A 20957-nucleotide genomic window follows, 5' to 3' on the forward strand; every position below is an offset into this window, starting at 1 on the left:
TATGAAGAACTCAGAGTCCTGTGCGAGCCAGTCCTGTCATGTCTCATAACATCAAGCAGACCACTCAGACCTCCTGCGAACCAACAGGTGAAGCACCACAACAGTGAGGTAATGCACCCACTTCCACACACTGGTCCCTAAGTGAGGTTGGGGGGGGGGGGGGAGGACACACACGTTACAAATATGAGTAGATAGTAAAAATCCTCAATATATGTATAAACACGGTTACTTCATATTATATATGCATATAACAATGTAATAAAAGTAAATCGTACATCCCTCAATATATGTATAAATACACTTCAGCATGTCACAATACATGAAATGTCACAAAGGACATGTGTAACCACATGAGTTGGTAGAGTAGCTGCATAAATGTTCACGCTAAATTTATCTCAGATGTCCTGCATGGACCAATACATAAATGTAGCCAAACACATACCCATGGTATAAATGCAACCCTATTACGCTGTGTAAGTAATATAATGCCTAACCCTAAATGTAAGAGGCAAAATAGCATCAAATAGGTAATGAACAAAACAAAGAAAATAACCCCTCCAAAAGCGCTAACCTACACTAAACTAAGTGCTAACAATATTGTGCTAAAACAATGATAAGTGCTGGTGCAACATCGAATTAATATCAAAGTGACTTACACAATGCTGTGAGAAAAAAAGCAGCTAGGTGACAATAATGACAGGTATTTCCAAACCTGATATACACAGTGAACAAACAAATATAAAGTCCCCAGCGCTAAAGTCCAAGATACCGTGATCTTTAAGGCAGTCTCTAGTCTTTAAGGTGGTAGTTGGGCTCTGATATAGATGCTCCAGATGGGATGATGTCCTTGATGTAGATGGATACACCGTCTGAAATAACAGATAAACAGACACACCTGATTGCGCAGTGTGTTACAGCAATCAGAGCCCTATCTGAGATGTGAAAGAATCCTACTCACATAATAAACGCCAATATATTCAGTGGAGAGGATCTGTGCTTGCTCCCCTTCTAATCCGCTCCTCACACGAACCCCACGTGGAGACAGCTTACTGGGGACAGCTTACAGGGTACACCCCCTATCCTCAATGGCGTCGGGGATGCGTCCGTTACGACACCTCTATTAGGAGGGAGAAAAACCACATTGGATCTATAACCAGTAGACTGAAAGGACCCACTCTGGGTCCAATGTGGTTTTTCTCCCTCCTAATAGAGGTGTCGTAACGGACGCATCCCCGACGCCATTGAGGATAGGGGGTGTACCCTGTAAGCTGTCCCCAGTAAGCTGTCTCCACGTGGGGTTCGTGTGAGGAGCGGATTAGAAGGGGAGCAAGCACAGATCCTCTCCACTGAATATATTGGCGTTTATTATGTGAGTAGGATTCTTTCACATCTCAGATAGGGCTCTGATTGCTGTAACACACTGCGCAATCAGGTGTGTCTGTTTAACTGTTATTTCAGACGGTGTATCCATCTACATCAAGGACATCATCCCATCTGGAGCATCTATATCAGAGCCCAACTACCACCTTAAAGACTAGAGACTGCCTTAAAGATCACGGTATCTTGGACTTTAGCGCTGGGGACTTTATATTTGTTTGTTCACCATCAAATAGGTAATATCAAATGAGTGTGTGCATATACGGGCTACACACTCTATAATACAGAGCGGTAAGGCAATGAAGAACTAATGTGCAAGAACCGTGGTACAAGCCATATGTCTGGATCTGCTATTGCTGCACCAAGATGGCGACGCCTTGCTTCAGGACGTCACCGTCGAGACGTCATCAATCCCTGACGCGTTTCATGTGACATGGCACGCTTCATCAGGGGGAGGAGTCGTCGAATGACCGGCAAGCCCGCATTTAAATACCTGCACTAGGAGGAACAAATGCAATTAATACACATAGCGCTCGGTGATTGGATGAGGCGTCTACTAATCAGATTCAAGATCGCCAAAATAGTAAATAAGGTAGAAATCAAATGACTGTATATACAAATGATAATAGCACCTAGACGCGTTAAAAAAACACAGATAAAGGGCTAGAGTCAAATCATATAGCAGATATAATCATCCATCTATAGCTTTGTTGCTATTCACATGTGGATTTTTCTTATATTATTTCTTTGGTTATGAGTCTATTTGTGTGTATATTTTAGGAGCTATAGGTGGATTATTCTATCTGCTACAAACAAACAAAAAGAGCCCAGTACTACATCCAATGGCAAAAATACACAGTGAAATACATATATATATATATCTCTTGAATAAAAGGGTAATTTAGTTTAACACTTTGGCCAAAGCATTGTAAGCCTGTGAGCCCCTCCAAGGCATGACCATACTTCACAGGTCCTAACACTGATTAAAATTCTTAATAATCTGTACAATACTAGGATGATCATAATTGATCTGTCATAATCAGCTGCATGGTTCTAAATCTGATTGAAATTCTTATTTCAATCAGATTTAGAACCATGCAGCTGATTATGACAGATATATATTGTGGTAACTTTTGGGGCTTAAATGAGCTTGCTGGGTATCTGTGTGTTTGATTCTATCTATCTGCTATATGATTTGACTCTAGCCCTTTATCTGTTTTTTTTAACGCGTCTAGGTGCTATTATCATTTGTATATAAAAAGTCATTTGATTTCTACCTTATTACTATTTCGGCGATCTTGAATCTGATTAGTAGACGCCTCATCCAATCACGGAGCGCTATGTGTATTAATTGCATTTGTTCCTCCTAGCGTAGGTATTTAAATGTGGGCTTGCCGGTCATTCGACTCCTCCCCGATGAAGCGTGCCATGTCACGCAAAACGTGCGTGGGGGATTGATGACGTCACAACGGTGACGTCCTGCAGCAAGGCGTCGCCATCTTGGTGCAGCAATAGCAGATCCAGACATACGGCTTGTATCATGGTTCTTGCACATTATAATACAGAGTAGTAAGGCAATGAAGAACTAGTGTGTAGCCCGTATATGCACACACTCATTTGATATTACCTATTTGATGCCATTTTGCCGCTTACATTTAGGGTTAGGCATTATATTACTTACACAGCGTAATAGGGTTGCATTTATACCATGGGTATGTGTTTGGCTACATTTATGTATTGGCCCATGCAGGACATCTGAGATAAATTTAGCGTGAACATTTATGCAGCTACTCTACCAACTCATGTGGTTGGTTACACATGTCCTTTGTGACATTTCATGTATTTTGGCATGTTGAAGTTTATTTATACATATACTGAGGGATGTAAGATTTACTCCTATTACATTGTTATATGCATATATAATATGAAGTAACCGTGTTTATACATATATTGAGGATCTTTACCATCTACTCATTATATTGTTATATGTATATTTAAATATGATTTAGCCAGGAGATCCATCTTGTGCTGCTGCACTTGTTAGAAGTGTTGGTGTATGATTCTTATCCGGATTGTCCCATCTCCTTTTTGGAGTACACTATTATAGGCGGTCTTTATCTATGATATAGAGATACATGTTTTATGCTTTATCTACACATACTGAGGCGGTTACCTCAAGAGGACTTTTAATTACATCTTGTATTATATGTTCACTCTTTACTTTTCATTTATTGTTTATTATTAAAATGTTATTATTTTGACCTTTTAGCCCTATGTGAACATGTACAGTTAGGTCCGGAAATAATTGGATACAAGTTTTGTTATTTCGACTGTGTACCAAAATAAATTAAAGTTACAGTTAAATAATGAATATGGGCTTAAAGCTGCAGTTCAGTCAATATCCTGCATGTTTGTTTGTTTTTAATAAATCAGTTCTGTAGTAAGAAAAAATACTTTTAGCATTTTCTGTTTTTAAAAAAACAACTTTGAAAGACCAATTTTCTTCTATTCTATTTTAACAGCCATTTGCTAAGGCACTGCCCCTTCATGTCCTGTCACAAGCTCTGGCACACCTCTTTGTCAGCCCTGCCCTCCCTCTAGCACTTGTCAGTGCAGGAATGCTCATGAATATTCATGAGCTTCCACTGCCAGTCAAGCAGATTATAAACAAATGCCAGCTTTTAATATGTCACCAAATTTCGACCTATCAATACATGGAAAACGAATTCAGCTGCAGCTATACAGTTCTTTAGCTAATTAGAGATTGCACACATGAAACTATTGAAGTAAAAAAATAAATGTAAAAAAAAAAAAAAAAAAAGACTGAACTGCAGCTTTAAAGTGCAGTCTATCAGCTTTAATTTGAGGGTATTCACATCCAAATTGGAGGAAGGGTTTAGGAATTACATCTCTTTAATATGTAGCCCCCTCTTTTTCAAGGGACCAAAAGTAATTGAACAATTGACTCAAAAGCTGGTTCATGGACAGGTGTGGGCTATTCCTTCATTATTTCATCAATTAAGCAGGTAAAATGTCTGGAGTTGATTCCAGGTGTGGCATTTGGAAGCTGTTGCTGTGAACACACAACATGCGGTCAAAGGAGCTCAAAATGCAAGTGAAACAGGGCATCCTTAGGCTGTACAAAAAAAAGAAAATCCATCAGAGAGATATCAGGAACATTAGGAGTGGCCAAATCAACAGTTTGGTACATTCAGAGAAAAAAAGACCGCACTGGTGAGCTCTGCAACATAAAAAGGCCTGGAAGTCCACGGAAGACAACAGTGGTGGATGATCGTAGGGTCCTTTCCATGGTAAAGAAAAACCCCTTCACAACATCCAGCCAAGTGAAGAACACTCTCCAGGAGGTAGGCATATCATTATCCAAGTCTACCATAAAGAGAAGACTTCACGAGAGCAAATACAGAGGGTTCACCACAAGGTGCAAACCATTCATAAGCCTGAAGAATAGAAAGGTCAGATTAGATTTTGCCAAAAAATATCTAAAAAATCCAGCACAGTTCTGGAACAGCATTCTTTGGACAGATGAAACGAAGATCAACCTGTACCAGAATGATGGTAAGAAAAAAGTATGGAGAAGGCTTGGAACGGCTCATGATCCGAAGCATACCACATCATCTGTAAAACACGGTGGAGGCAGTGTGATGGCATGGGCATGCATTGCTTACAATGGCACTGGGTCACTTGTGTTTATTGATGATGTGACAGAAGACAGAAGCAGCAGGATGAATTCTGAAGTGTATAGGGATATATTGTCTGCTCAGATTCAGCCAAATTTAGCAAAGTTAATTGGACGGCGCTTCACTTTACAGATGGACAAAGACCCAAAACACACTGCAAAAGCAACCCAGGAGTTTAAGGCAAAGAAGTGGAATATTCTGCAATGGCCGAGTCAATCACATGATCTCAACCCGATCGAGCATGCATTTCACTTGCTGAAGACAAAACTTAAGGCAGAAAGATCCACAAAACAAACAACAACTAATATGCCCCTGACGAAGAGAACAGGAGTTTTTGAAACCCGTAGGGTGGAGTGCGCATGTGCGAGATTGAACATTGGAGCATTGAACCAGTCAGACCGGCCACTAGCTGGTGGGGAGCCTTTGGGAGTTCCTGCACTGAGAATAGAACAGCTGACACGCACGGAGCAGAGGAGTGTTACAGGAGGCGGTTACTTGGAAGCGCACGTCACCTCGTGATCATTGCGTCTGGGCCAGGACACAAGCACGAGGACGCAGTGTGATTACTCCACCGCCGCTATACCGACACCTCCACGGCTGCATCCGGTGAGATGGAGGGAACGCGGGAGCAAGCAGAGGGAGCTTACCATCCGGATAACAAAGTTCAAAGGGGCTGGTGACGGCCTAAAGTTCACACTGCTGTTTATATCAAGGGAATTCGTGAGTGATATTCCATTGGTTTTTATATATATTTTAGTAAAGTTTTTCAAACGTAATTTGCCCTGTTTTTTTTCACATGGCTTGTGAGGTTACCCTATTCCTACAGAAGAAGAGCTGAGCTATTAGAAATTAAGTTAAAAAGTTACATATTCACCACTATACAAGCCAACTTTGCACAGAGGTGTAGGTGAACCTATTGGGGTTAATATCCCTATTAGATCTCACAGATTAAACATCCGTGTCAATAAGGTGTAAACACAACACCTAGAAGTGCACAGAGGTGATTGTATGCATTTTATGATTGTGCATTGATACACACATTTTTTCATTGTTTCATTCCATATGTTCACGGGAGAACTACGTCAGAAGTATCTAGATTCCAGCGCCAAGGAGGACTTTTCTTTCATGCCAAAGAAGTGGAATATTCTGCAATGGCCGAGTCAATCACATGATCTCAACCTGATAGAGCATGCATTTCACTTGCTGAAGACAAAACTTAAGGCAGAAAGACCCACAAACAACAACTGAAGACAGCTGCAGTAAGGGCCTGGCAAAGCATCACAAAGGAGGAAACCCAGCGTTTGGTGATGTCCATGCATTCCAGACTTCAAGCAGTCATTGCCTGCAAAGGATTCTCGACAAAGTATTAAAAATTAACATTTTATGTATGATTGTGTTAATTTGTCCAATTACTTTTGAGCCCCTGAAATAAGGGGACTGTGTATGAAAATGGTTGCAATTCCTAAACGTTTCATACGATATTTTTATTCAATCCCTTGAATTAAAGCTGAAAGTCTGCACTTCTATTGCATCTCAGTTGTTTAATTTCAAATCCATTGTGGTGGCGTACAGAGCCAAAATTATGAAAATTGTGTCAGTGTCCAATTATTTCCGGACCTAACTGTATATTATATGTGTCAATTTCTGGCTAGCCTTGGTCTATTTGACTTTTATGTGGAGATATTGAGAATCTCAGGACTATTAGTCCATCAATTTATGTTCCACAGTGAGTGCTATATATAGGACCTTTCAGGTTCCTCCTTGGAACCTACTGTACCTTGTTAAAACTAAAACATTCGGACATGGAAAAAAATGGCAACCAAATAAACCATATCAAATGCAAAAATAAGGTCCACAATAGTGCAGAAAATAAGGATGTTGAACGTTTCCTTATTTTTCCCCTCAGCAGAGCTATGCAAAGTTATTATATTTCACTTTGTGAAAGTTGCTAGATTTAGCGATTTGTATTGCTTGTCCGGGAAATACACTGGCGGTTTTTTTGGTGAACTCAAGAGTTTTTTGACAGCTAAAACTGTATTATATGTGCAAACTTGGGCATAGGTTTTGCAATCTCTAGTCCCTAGTACAGCCACTTTTAAGTAGAGTCTCAAAATGGTAACTGGAAAGAGCAGAAACATGCCCAATGTGGCGAAGCAGAGAAGAGACGTCTGAAACCAGGGCTCTCTTTAGCCCGTTTGTAGACGAGAAACTGGCTTTTCATAGGGGCAAAAATTCTGCACTTATGGGACTTTTAAAAGGAACCTCATCATAAAATTAGCCTGTAAATGTTTTGTGTTTAGATTGCAGTCTGTGTAGTGCTCACATCAGCATGCTGAAGACCTAAAGAGTTTTTTTTTTCATTAAATTTGTTAAAAGCTGCAGATCAAGCAATATCCTACATTTAAAAAAATAAATAATAAATCAGTTCTGTACTATAAGAAAATACTTGTAGCATTAAAAAAAAAAATTCTGAATTACATTTTTAAATTTATTAATGTAGCAAGCCTTTTTTGTTTCTATAGAAACCATGTCCCAGGACATACTTGAAAACGAGAGGTAACTCTCAATGTATTACTTCCTGGTAAAATATTTTATAAATAAATTTACAAAGTCACACCCCCTTCCTCTTCTGAAACAGGCTCTGGCACACCCCTTTTTGAGCCTTGCCCTCTCTCTAGCAGTGCACCAATTGTATCTAGTGACTGCCTGGTCACATGACCTTCCCCATAAAACTTTGTCATATTAATATGCATATACTTCTCTGCAGTCACTTAGTGAACCTCCGAGCCGAATCGTCACCAATTGATCGGCAACTTAGCTAATTACTTATCAATGTGTGGATTGTATTGATGCACATATTAAGGGGACATTTTTAAAATGAAAAAACGGCAGCTTGGACTGCTGCGTTAAATGAAGGAAACAGTTTTAAAACAAAAACTGTAAACTATGGAAATAGCTCAACACAATTGACTCACCAGCTGATGCATCGCCATCCAGCAAGTTGTCATCTTCCAAGGTATGGAAGTCCATCATTCCACCAGCTCCATCCAGGAGTTCCTCGTCACTGCTCGCACTGGTAATACTGTTATAACTGTTGCGGTAGTAGCTTCGGTGAAACAGCTGCTCAGACTCCATTTAGCTGCTTAAATTTCCTGCAAGGAAATGTAATATTGCTATTACATTATAAGCAACTTGCACAGGGCAGCTCATACAGCGTAGTCGTATGGGACGCATAAGCTTTTATGTCACGCTCATTGCAGTAAACCGGTTTCCAAGAGGTAAACACGATCGTAGGCAAAGTGACACACTGTGGCACAAAGAACAGACTTCCAATAAGTATATTGTCACTGTGTGAAGTAAGTACAGGCAATCCTCGGTTATCCAACGGAAACCGATAGTGAAATCGTTGTCAAGTGAGTGCCATGTTAATCAGTGGCGGTGAGCGTTCGATAACGCATTGCGGCGTCGAAAAATGGCCCATAGGGTTGAATTGTAAAGCGTTGGATATGCCATTCGTTGTAAAGTGAAACGTTGGATAGCGAGGACTACCTGTACAGGTATATGATTTTAGGCTCTGTAAAAGTAAGGAGAATGTGTAAAATAAAAACGATTAGGAAGATCAGAAGCACAAACACTGTGCACAATAAATTATACTGTGTCCATTTTAACACCAAAACAGCAGAGATGTGATCAACAGCCCTGCTTCTATGAGGGGTGCAAGCGCACACAGGGTCGCCAACAGACATGTAGGGGCCAAGACAAATGAAAGTAGCATGGAGCATCCCCACGCCCAGCGGTTAATCCCCCAACCTCACTGGGGTCCCCAAGGGTGAGCAAACGAGAAATGGGTCGGGGGACAGGGACGGAAGGAGATAAGAACCTATAGTGGCAGCAGGGGAGGAGAGAAGAGAGAAAAGAGAAAAATAAACAAAACAAAAAAATAACAACTTACCCTTTGCTAAAAGAAACTCTCTATTAAACTACAATGTGGTATAGTGTGGTTTACTGCCCCATACACCCAGAACTACATTGAGAGTTACCTCTCGTTTTCAAGAATGTCCTGGGCACAGAGTTAAGATGACAAATACATGGTTACAAATACAGTTACATAAGTGAACACATTATATACAAGACATTGCATGCACAGTAAGATATAATATATGTTATAGGCGTATGTAACAGTTACAGACCAGATTAAAATGTGAGACAGCTTTAGTTTTGAAAGAATTTAGACTGGTGGCGGCTGTGAGAGTCTCCGGTAGATTGTTCCAGTTTTGAGGTGCACGGTAAGAGAAGGAGGAGCGGCCGGATACTTTGCTGAACCTTGGGACCATGAACAGTCTTTTGGAGTCAGATCTCAGATGATAAGTGCTGCATGTGGTAGGGGTGAGGAGCTTGTTCAGGTAGACGTTTAGCTTGCCCAGAAAGTATTTGAAGGCAAGACAGGAGAGATGAACTTTGCGCCTAGACTCAAGTGATGACAAATCTAGTTCTTTGAGCATTTCGCAGTGATGTGTGTTGTACAGGCATTAACGTACGCAATGGGTCCAGAGCATGTACGTAATGAGAAAAATGTACTTACAGTGAAGCGCTACTTTTTTTCTACTTATCGATGCTTCGGTACTGGTAGGGAGCCGGTATTGCTGTTCAGGACATGCTCAAGCTGGCGTTTGCCTATTGTGCGAGGGGAATCAGCACGTCACTACTACGGCGGTATGTATGGCAGAATAAGTGTCTGTACTCGCGAAGCGAGCGTACGGACACGGGTGTATGGTGCTATTGAAAATATGTCCTTACTCGCGTGTACTTAAAGCGAGTGACCTTAAACCGGGGTATGCATGTAGTTGCATTGGAGAACAAAACGGCATATTGAATTGTAGAGGACATCAAGTTTGCTAAGGTGGGTTTGTGGTGCCGAGCCGTAAACTTTGTCCTCATAGTTGATAACTGGCATTAACATCTGCTGTGCGATACGCTTTCTGACAGCAGACTTAGGGATGATTTGTTCCTGTAAAGTACACCTAGTTTGGCATAGGTTTTAGATGTCAGGGTATCAATGTGCATCCCAAAATGTTAAATGGGAGTCAATCCATATGCCAAATATTTAAAGCTAGAAACAGGAGTTAGGGTGGTGTTAGCGTTGGTTCTGATCTGGAGCTCAGTCATTGGAAGCTTTAAAAATGTAACCTTGGTCCCAAATACCATTGTTACAGTCGTTAGTGTTTAAATACAATTTGTTTTGGGAAATCCAATTTTCAAGTCTCAAAGTCAGATTGAAGTATGTGTTCAAGGTCGTAGAGGCTAGTGCTGTGTGCATATAAGATTGTGTAATCTGCATACATGTGTATTGAAGCTTCCTTACAAGCTGTAGGAAGATCACTGATGAACACTGGTGACACCACAAGTGATATCCAAGGGGTTGGAGTTAGAGCCGGAGATGGACACATGGTGGGATCCAACTGGTAGGTAGGAATGAAACCAGTTTAAAGCATTCTTCCCTATTCCAGAGCACTGGAGTTTGCTAAGCAAGATAACATGATCAACAGTATCAAAAGCCTTTGCAAAATCTAGGAACATTGCACCAGTGAGTTGTCCCAGTTCCATACCACACCGAATTTCATTGCAAACTTTTAGAAGGGTAGTTACGGTGGAGTGTTTGGTGCGAAAGCCAGATTGGAATTGGCTAAGGAAATTTGTCTTTGTATAGTAATCGCTTAATTGGGAGTGAACACATTTTTGTCCATGACTTTGGATAGTATGGAGAGAGGAGATTGGCCTATAGATTGAGACAGTGTTTTTGTCCCCACTTTTGAAGATTGGGACAACTCTGGCAGTTTTCCAGGTCTTAGGGATATGGCCTGCAGACAGGATAGAGTTGACTATGGAAGCAATTGGTTTGGCGATGGCTGGGGCACCAAGTCTTAGGAACTTAGATTGCAGTAAGTCAGGTCCACATTGGCTGCTTAGTTTTAATTTGGGGAGCGCTCGTGTAATCTCCTCTTCGGATACTGGGACAAATTGAAAATTGTGAGCAGTGTTGGGAGAGGGTGGGGCTATAGGGGTACTCACAGAATGAGGTTCAGGTTTGTGGTTTGGGTTTCGCTAATAAGTTAGTAGCACAACCCACAAAGTAATCATTGAATGCATTTGCAATGTCAGTGGGATTTGTCAGAGTAATATCCTCCTTAAGTGAAATTATTTGGTTGTTGATGGCTAGAAGGCTGGAATATATTGTTGATAACCATCCAGAAGTTAGCTGGGTTTGATGTATTCTGGTGAAGATTGTCAGAGTGATATTGTGCTTTTGCATCTCTTGTTTGCTGTGTGCACATATTCCGCAGGCATCTGTAGTTATTAAGATCCTTGGTAGTGCCAGTTACTTTGTAGCTTTTCCACAAGGCATCCCTGAAATGGTAGAGTGCTATAAGGTCAATTGTAACCCACAGAAGGTGGGCGACAGATAGACCTTTTTGGAATTAAGGGGGTATTCTCAGGGGTATGGAACAGAGTTGAAAATGGATGGCCTCGGTTAAGTTCAATATCACCTGCTAAAAAGTGTAATAGTAAGAGTAGAAATCTGATAAGTTGTTTGCATGTTGTACATTTGTGATGTTTGCCATTAGAGTGAGAGGTGGTTGGTGTGCTGGTTTTCAGAGTTCTCCACCAACATTCAGTAGAAAGTGCAAAGCTTTTGAGTAATCGAGGGTGTATGGTGATATTGGGTGTGGGCCAGGAGGGAGGAGTTTGTAGTGGATAGAGAGTAACATTTCCCTGAGGCCACAAGAAAGAATAAGGTTGAGAAGGAGTGGCTCAGTAAGTAACGACACTGACTGGCACGGAGTTTGAAGCAGGGGAACCTGGTTCAATTCCCAGTGTCTGCTCCTTGTGACCTTGGGCAAGTCACTTTATATCCCTGTGCCTCAGGCACCAAAAACACAGATTGTAAGCTCTACAGGGCAGGGACCTGTGCCTGCAAAATGTCTCTGTAAAGCGCTACGTACAACTAGCAGCGTTATACAAGAACATATTATTATTATTATTATTATTATTATACATAGCAGGTTCATTATCAGGAGATAGGTAATGTTGCATGAAGCTGTTGTGAGCCAAGTGAGTGCGTGCAGACTAAACAGCAGAGGTTTAAAATGTCAGCATACTAAATGTAAAGTTGAAAACCGTGACCTTTCTTTAAATCGACTAGATTCTAAATTCAGGAGTGACCAAATATTAAACACTCGGCCAGTTAGAAGGTTTAGTAGCCAACGTCCTCATGAGCAGTAGGGAGGTGGGGTGGAAACGACTGTTCCAGTCTCCCTTCCCCCATCCGTGTACAATTTTGGCTCCTGGAAATTGTCCCTGTCGAGAGGCGTGTGTGTGTGTGCATGTAAATCTCACACAGACTGATGCACACACACACACACACACTTCCCTCTGACGCTGAACTCAATGAGGGCCAGGACAGGTAGAGTCCTGGAACTCGTCGCACATTCCTCTGATCTCCCTTCTCCTTCCTGCACTTCACACAGAGCAGCACAGTGCTGACTGACCCATCAGTCACTGCCACAGTACGTCCGATCCGGCATTAATGTCGCACGGTGACTGACGGATCCGTCATGACTGCGACTCAACACAGCCACCAGGGACAACACTTTAATAAGCGTCCGGGCAAATTCCATCCCTGTTCTAAATATAATCATTGCCCGACAAACCTGAAAGAGCTCCCAAACCTTTCACAAACTAATTGTTCATTTTTAAATCACAAACATCCCAGGTTTGTGAGCGATAGAAAACATCAGCGTGTCCCCAAGTGAAACCCCTTGGGATTGTGTCCAGCTTTGCAATGCAGTGACTATTTACAGAAATAGAAACCCACAGTATATCCAGATCTCGCACACACAAACACACACACACACACACACCTCTAATCAAAACGATGATGCTACTCTGTGGCGTGGACACCTGCTCACACATCTCCAATCGTAGACATTCTCTTAGGCCTAGGACATAGTGAAATCAGCGTCGCTGAGGCGGGCTGAGTCGCGCTGAACAGATGCACAAAGCCCCTGCATCTGTAATCAGCGCGGCTATAGTTTCTCCCTCCGCATGCGTGCTGATGCGTGCGGAGGCTGAGAAACTTTCCCGAGACAGGCAGTTTTGAAATTTGCCGCTCGGGGAAGCGGAGGAGCAGTCACGTGACCGCTCCCATCCAATGGGGCTGCAGCCAGCCTGGCATTTTAACTACAGAGCCACCAGACCAGACAGAGGCAGCACAGAGGTGTATGTATATGTGTGTGTGTGTGTGTGTGTGTGTGTGTGTCTGTGTGTGTGTGTGTCTGTGTGTGTGTGTGTCTGTGTGTCTGTGTGTCTGTGTGTCTGTGTGTCTGTGTGTCTGTGTGTCTGTGTGTGTGTGTGTCTGTGTGTGTGTCTGTGTGTGTGTCTGTGTGTGTGTGTGTGTGTCTGTGTGTGTGTCTGTGTGTGTGTCTGTGTGTGTGTGTGTGTGTGTCTGTGTGTGTGTGTGTGTGTGTCTGTGTGTGTGTGTGTCTGTGTGTGTGTGTGTCTGTGTGTCTGTGTCTGTGTGTCTGTGTGTGTGTGTGTCTGTGTGTGTGTGTCTGTGTGTGTCTGTCTGTGTGTGTCTGTCTGTGTGTGTCTGTCTGTGTGTGTCTGTCTGTGTGTGTCTGTCTGTGTGTGTCTGTCTGTGTGTGTCTGTCTGTGTGTGTCTGTCTGTGTGTGTCTGTCTGTGTGTGTCTGTCTGTGTGTGTCTGTCTGTGTGTGTCTGTCTGTGTGTGTCTGTCTGTGTGTGTCTGTCTGTGTGTGTCTGTGTGTGTGTGTCTGTGTGTGTGTGTCTGTCTGTGTGTGTCTGTCTGTGTGTGTCTGTCTGTGTGTGTCTGTCTGTGTGTGTCTGGTGTGTGTGTGTGTCTGGTGTGTGTGTGTGTCTGGTGTGTGTGTCTGGTGTGTGTGTTGGTGTGTGTGTGTGTGTGATGTATGTGTATGTGTGTGTGTGTGATGTATGTGTGTGAATATATTTATCAAAGTTGCACAATGTTAATAAATAATTTATTCTCACGTCTTTTTTTTTAATTTTTAAAATATTATATATCACACACACACACACACACACGTTCCCCAGTGAGACACAAACACACAGACCACTTCAAAGTGACACAAAAACACACACAGACAGCTACCAAGTAACACACACAGTGATACCCGCCTCCCAAGCGCGCTTGCTGTCTCCTCTGCCAGGACAGCAAAAAGCTCCTGGTAGAGCGAGCGGCAGCAAGCAACAGCACCAAAGTCTTTACTATGTCCCAGGCCTTATAAAGCCATCAGGAAAGGTACAATGATTTTATCACACAGCACACGAGCTATACTTGTTTGCCGTTTCATAGAAAGGTATGGCCACATATATAATATTAAACAGTGCATAATCACTGTGTAATAATGAAAAATAATATTTTTTTAAGCACTTGTAATGGTAATGGTGCTATATATGAAAGTTAGTGTACAATATACGAAACATTATAAACCTTGCAGGTTTCTCCTATAAATTAGTTCTGTGCACACTAATTATGCAGAACGTTCATGTTGGTTGATTAAAAAAAGTATCACAAATAAAAAAAGTAAATCTACTGGACTAGTATGACTAACAAGTTATTATTTTTTTATTATAATTATTTATTATTGTGTCTGTGCATGGATAAAACTCGTTTTTATTTCAGATATTTAGCCTAAAAACCTTGGGAGACAATGCCCCATTAAATGCTTCAGTGATTTCCAGCACTGTATGTGTGTAAAAAGTAACCAACAGTGTAATAAAAAAGAATGAATGTGTAACGCTTGTAGTGCCAATTTAAGAGCACTGCCAGGCAAAATGGCTATTTTAATTGTGAAGGATTGTTTACTTCCAGCAGCACAGGGTTTAAAACGTTACCAACCTAAGCATAATAGACTAGAACACATCAATTACACACAGTTGCCCTGCTTCCCCCCCTAAGGCTGCGTCCCCGCTAGTCGCAGCGCTTGCGGCGGTTACTTACATATATAGATATATGTAAGTCCCCGCACGCTCGTGCGCGAGCACACACGCTCGGCGCTTAGGTAAACAAAAAAATTATACTTTCCAGCGCGCTCAACTACCTGCAAAGCCCCCCCCCCTCTCTGCGCGCGTACATGCAGGACACCCGGTGCTCATGCTTGGAGCGCTCTCCAAGCATGAGCGCGCTCAGCGCCAGCGGGGACTCAGCCTAATACATGAAGGCATCTACATTCCTGTCACACGATCGCTTATTTACTGGGTCATCATTTACTGGTGTTCTTCAAAAACACCTATGCCAGAAGGAGATCCTTTCCCACAATTTCCTCAGAATTGGGCATAAATGGCAGAATAGAAAAAGGTTGTGGGGCCTGAATTCCGAGCCGTACGATCTGAATATAGGGTTATGTGATCTGACCACGGACCTTTACAAAAATTCCAAGCATTAAAACGTTGAACATTTTCAGTGAAAAAAAAAAAAAAAAACTAACAAACTTTCTTTTGAAACTTTAACAAAAACTACACACAACAGCTAGGAAAAATATTGCTTTAATGCAGCAATCCCCTGGAACCTACAATTTAACTCGTTAGAATTGTGCCTCCCCAAGCAGGTACTGCCTGGTTATAGTAATTTTTAAAAACAAAATGTATATATCTTTATTTATATAACGCCATCCATGTACACAGCGCTTCACAGCAGCAATACACGCGCTTCAGACATAAAAGTAACATTAGGAAATGTAGGCTGTAACGTCACCCATGTGAAGCGGGTGCGTTTTCGGGCCATGGTAGGAGCGCCGTTGGGGGCATCACGGAGCTGGTTTGCCCTCATTGGGTGAACCGCTCACGTGACCTGCCCGTCTCGCCTGCAGTCGCGCGCACGCCAGGTCTATGGATCCGAGTAATGCCTTCAGGCAATGTGATCACGGTCTGCGCCAAGGCCGCGAGCATGTCCAGGCCTAAGGCTGCGTCCATAGAAGGACAAGCAGCGCTGAGCCGTGTGGACGCTCCGCGCTGAGCCCCTGCATCCTCAATGAGGATACCTTGAGAGCGGGCTCACGCGAGCGTCCGCAGGCGTGCTGAGGCTTTGGAATTTTCAGCCGACAGCCAAGCTGTTTTTCAGCGCGCTGTCGGCTGAAAACATCCAATCAGCCTGAAGCAGCGTCAAAGTCACGGCGCCGTGACGTTGACGCCGTGACATTGACGTCAGTGCGTCGCGGACGATTGGCCCAGCGACGTCACTGCCCCGCCTCCAACCACCTCCCCCCGGCTCCCTTCGCGCACGCTGGCTCGCCTGCCAGTCCGTGCAATTGCGCTGACTGAAGCAGGCGAGCCTCAGCGTTAGCGCGCCTCCGCTCTCCCCACCCCTCTATGGCCCCAGCCTTAGTGTTATTAAAAAAAAAAAAAAAAAATATATACATTTCTAGCTTCTGCGGTTAGACTGCAATGGACTCTGGGAACAGATTCATTATAACCTCCCAGGCACTTAATATTTCAAACACTTAAATCTAAACACAGCATCAGATAAAAAAAAAGAAAAACACATTTAATTTGTTTTTGTTTTTTAAAGGAGCACTTGAAGGACAAGTACAAGATCTTACCCAAGGGGAAAAAAATAAGATGCACAACAAATGTTGAGCAGGACAAACTGCAACACCTCCACAAAATATATTTGTGGGGTAACATTTACCTGAACTGAGGTACAACCATGCTTCCCCAACCTCCGCAGGAGCTCCCAGTAAAATAATGATTTACTGTTTGGGTGTCATGTCTTCATATAAAACGACAAACATAGCCTTGTCAATCTGCTGCTTTATATAGCCCGCTGCTGCCAATACTGTCACTTACTGTACAAACTGGGGCGGTGTCCCCAGACATCAGGGGAGATCGGGGCAGCTCCAGGGGACACACTGATTCAGCCAAGCGTAAAAATGACAATAGTAAGCAGACAGGATTGCTGCTTTGAAGTCTGAGCATTTGAGATGCAGAAAGTAGAGAGATCAAAGAGGATTATTTGCTATAGTACATACCAGTTGTTTGAAATGAGTTTCCTAGGCTAGTTTCTCTCTTTGCCCATATCTTCATTTACAGCTGTAAAGCACATTGTAACAGTGGAGAAATGTCTTCCATGTCAATGATAAGTTGAGAATCAAAGCCCTGCTCTGTTCTTATGATCCGTGCAGATCACGTGCTCCAGATCATATGACTGACTGTAGCTTTACAGATAAACGTCTCGTGTGTTATACCCCCTGGCACTATAAGGGCTAAATAATGAGAAGAAGTTTACTACCTCGATGAAAATAGATCATTTCCCCAACATTAATATCACGGGGCACGGACAACACAATATTTCCCATACATAGAGAATTGGCAGCTATCACATACAAAGAACTGGTGAAATTACACATTGAAAGAGTTCATTCACATAACTGATATTCTCAGGCACATTCACGCAGTACAAATCAGTAGCAGTCAGTCACGTCATGTAGTCCCAGAGGAAAAGACAAAAAAAAGTTTGAAAAAATGAGAACTGTCTCCTTGTAGCAAGAATGAGATTTAACTGGTGTTGATGCATTGTTTTCTTTTTACACCCGAGATGCAGCACAGACAAAATGTTGGCCTGATACACGGTGCTTACCTATTCTACCGCTTTACAATCTGCGCTTTTCAGATCTAGAAAGGTCAGTTCCTTTACAAGCTGCTGTGGTACTTACAATCAAGGTGAATTCAAGACAGTCATATGATTAACTCTTGGTGGTTCGAACTAAAGAAATAAGCGAACTGCCATTTTTGCTTCTCCTACATCAGTATGCGTGATCTTTCTCTCATCCAAGGGTCTGTTTAACCAAACATTCCCAAATGGATAACTCGGCTATGCTATCCTAGGAGGTATATTACTTCAGCAACAACCGTCCTTCTCTACCGCGTTAGCTCCAAGAGCTGCTACAGATATCCTACTCACTTTAGGAGTCCTCAGCCACACTTCAATTCAGGACCAATAGTTTGGTAAAACTCTGTTTTCCCCAACATTGGAAAGTATTCGTCCTTGTGCACGCCACAACTGTCTGCATATACTGAAGAGATTCGTCAATAAAACTCTGCTCCAAGATCCGGTCTGACAGGCATTTCACTGACTACACATGCTACAGCTTGCACCTCTCCGCCTTCTGTACCTCGGATACTCAGGATAATAGCACTTACTGTGTAAATGGAAATCCAACAACATCTCCACATTGTCTGAACTTAAAATATCACTTTCTGCTGCAGCCTCCTATCTTATTTCTAATAAAATTCATATTATGTTAGGACCTATTTTGCAGGATAAAAAAGGGTAAATTTTGAATGAACAATAGTAACACGCAGTCGCTGAACATGAATATATATTATATATATTTCATTTGTATGTTATTCAAGTTGTTTGTATTTGATGAACGTTTGTTTAGTATTTTGTCTAAATTAATCAAATGAAAAAAAATAAAAAATACAGTACATTAAACATTGATCATTTGCTATTCAGCCACCACAGCCATATGCTTTTGACTGATACCTTATTACAACCAATAATTATAGATTCCCTGTTTTGACCACATACTTGCAGACACATTTAATTTGTTACTTTTGCCAGTACATGCTGGGAAAAATAAAGAAGGCTGCTGGATCGCCCAATTAGAAGCTGCAATGTCGTCTCTCAATAATTTCCTATTAAACTCTGTATCATACACACAATTCCCCTCCTCTTTTAAGGCTATACACTCTTCTGCCCCTCCTTACATCTCAGCCCTAGTTTCTCTCTATACGCCGTCCCAACTATTACTTTCTGCACAAGGATGTCTTCTGTTTACCCCTTTTGTATCTAAAGCCCTCTCCCGTCTAAAACCTCTCTCTGTCACTGCCCCACACCTCCGGAATGCCCTTCCCCACGATATCAGACTGGCACCTTCTCTCTCCACCTGTTGGGCCTGTCTTAAAAGACACCTCTTTAACTAAGCATATGGGTAGCTAAGCTGGCTGATAGTATACATCTCGGATGCACTGACCTCGGCCCCTTGCAGACCCACTTACCATAACACCCTCCTACTGTCTCTGTAAGTTCTCCCCACTTAGATTGCAGGGACTCCTTTTTCTATTGTTACTTTTGTCTTTAGTGCTTATTCCCATTATGCGTTAGAATATTGTGTCACATGCATTACTGTTGTTAAGCACTATGTACATGGATGGCGCTATATAAAGATATACATTAAGGTGCACTATAAACAACAAGCAACAGATCAACTTTCGCTTGGGCATTTCAATTATCTCATCAAGCTCAAAAATTGTTAATTAACATAGGAACGGTTCAGCGTTTACATACACTATTGCACACACCAACCCATTGGCAAGCACATGGATATACACTATTGCACACACCAACCCATTGACAAGCACATGGATATACACTATTGCACACACAACCCATTGGCAAGCACATGGATATACACTATTGCACACACAACCCATTGGCAAGCACATGGATATACACTATTGCACACACAACCCATTGGCAAGCACATGGATATACACTATTGCACACACAACCCATTTGCAAGCACATGGATATACACTATTGCACACACAACCCATTGGCAAGCACATGGATATACACTATTGCACACACAACCCATTGGCAAGCACATGGATATACACTATTGCACACACAACCCATTGGCAAGCACATGGATATACACTATTGCACACACAACCCATTGGCAAGCACATGGATATACACTATTGCACACACAACCATTGGCAAGCACATGGATACACACTATTGCACACACAACCCATTGGCAAGCACATGGATATACACTATTGCACACACAACCCACTGGGATGTAGAAAACAGCACTGGATGTGACATGGCTGGAGGGTATGCAACTAACTGGGGGCAAAACTAGCCGGGGTGCAAACCTGGTCCAGTTGTAAAATCTCCCTGCAGCTGTGTGTAAAGTCTCCCTGCAGCTGTGTGTAAAGTCTCCCTGCAGCTGTGTGTAAGTCTAGGCTGAAGCAGAGGCTCTCACCCTGATCTCTGCTTTCAGCTGCTCTGTGCTCATCAGTTTTGCAATGGGAAGGGTGCATATTTACCCTAGCACCATCAGTACAAATGTGTGAACAGCCATGAAACTGCCAAGACCACCCCACTATAGGGTGGTCTCACTGTGCACAACTCTCCCCGCAAAATACAGCCCGGTTATGCAGGCTCTCAGCCCCATCCTCAGCCCTCATGCCTCCTACCTGTCCTGATAGGCCCGGGCACCGCCTTCTCCCCGGGGAGGGGCTGCTGCATCCCCCCTCCCTCTCATTAGGGGGCAACAGAGGACAGACAGGAGGGGTGTGGGGGGTTCATCACACAGCCCCGGGGGGCGGACAGACACCTCGAGCAGATCCGCAGACTAACCGTGGGTTGGAGGGGGAGGGGGGTGAGATTGGCAGACACGCCGGGTGTATCGGGGCAAATCAGCGGGCAGTCCGGGCCGCCGGGGGCGGGAGGCGCTGTCTGGGCATCCCGATGGGGAGGAGGAGGAGGGTGAGGGCCGCTCTCGTGCAGGGGAGGGGCCGCTTCCGGGCAGCTGCTGAGGCTGTTGCTAAGGAAAAGGGGTGTTGCTAAGGGGGAGGTGGTGGCTTGGGGAGGGCCGGGCAGGGTGTGGTGGCATCATGTGGAGCAGGTCTGACATGATGTGTGACTGCTGAGGGGCTGCATCACTCATATACAGAGAGACCCAGATATGGGAGCAGCTCAGGGAGGTCTCAGCATCTCTCACAGGCATGGCTCCTTTATTTACCTTTTCTAGCCCCTTGGACATTCCCCTTGT

At 43.0% G+C, this 20957-nt stretch overlaps 1 protein-coding gene across 5 annotated transcripts in view; it reads right to left on the reverse strand.

Moving 5' to 3' along the window:
* CLCN3 (chloride voltage-gated channel 3) overlaps nt 1-20672 on the reverse strand; it is a 92157-nt gene extending 71485 nt beyond the window's left edge. For 2 of the 5 annotated variants that reach the window (XM_075611597.1, XM_075611554.1), the window contains exons 1-2: nt 20380-20520; nt 8051-8227 (exon numbers count right to left, since the gene is read on the reverse strand). In XM_075611597.1, the coding sequence (XP_075467712.1) occupies nt 8051-8210 (160 nt within the window). In that variant the 5' untranslated portion in view covers nt 8211-8227; nt 20380-20520. Of the gene's footprint in view, nt 1-8050; nt 8228-17138; nt 17281-18070; nt 18198-20379; nt 20521-20542 lie in introns of those variants that run through there. The other 3 variants (XM_075611579.1, XM_075611571.1, XM_075611562.1) reach the window with 3 other exon arrangements.
* Between the last annotated feature and the right edge of the window lie 285 nt (nt 20673-20957).

Source organism: Ascaphus truei, chromosome 1 (assembly GCF_040206685.1).
Source record: "Ascaphus truei isolate aAscTru1 chromosome 1, aAscTru1.hap1, whole genome shotgun sequence".
Lineage (NCBI taxonomy): Eukaryota > Metazoa > Chordata > Amphibia > Anura > Ascaphidae > Ascaphus > Ascaphus truei.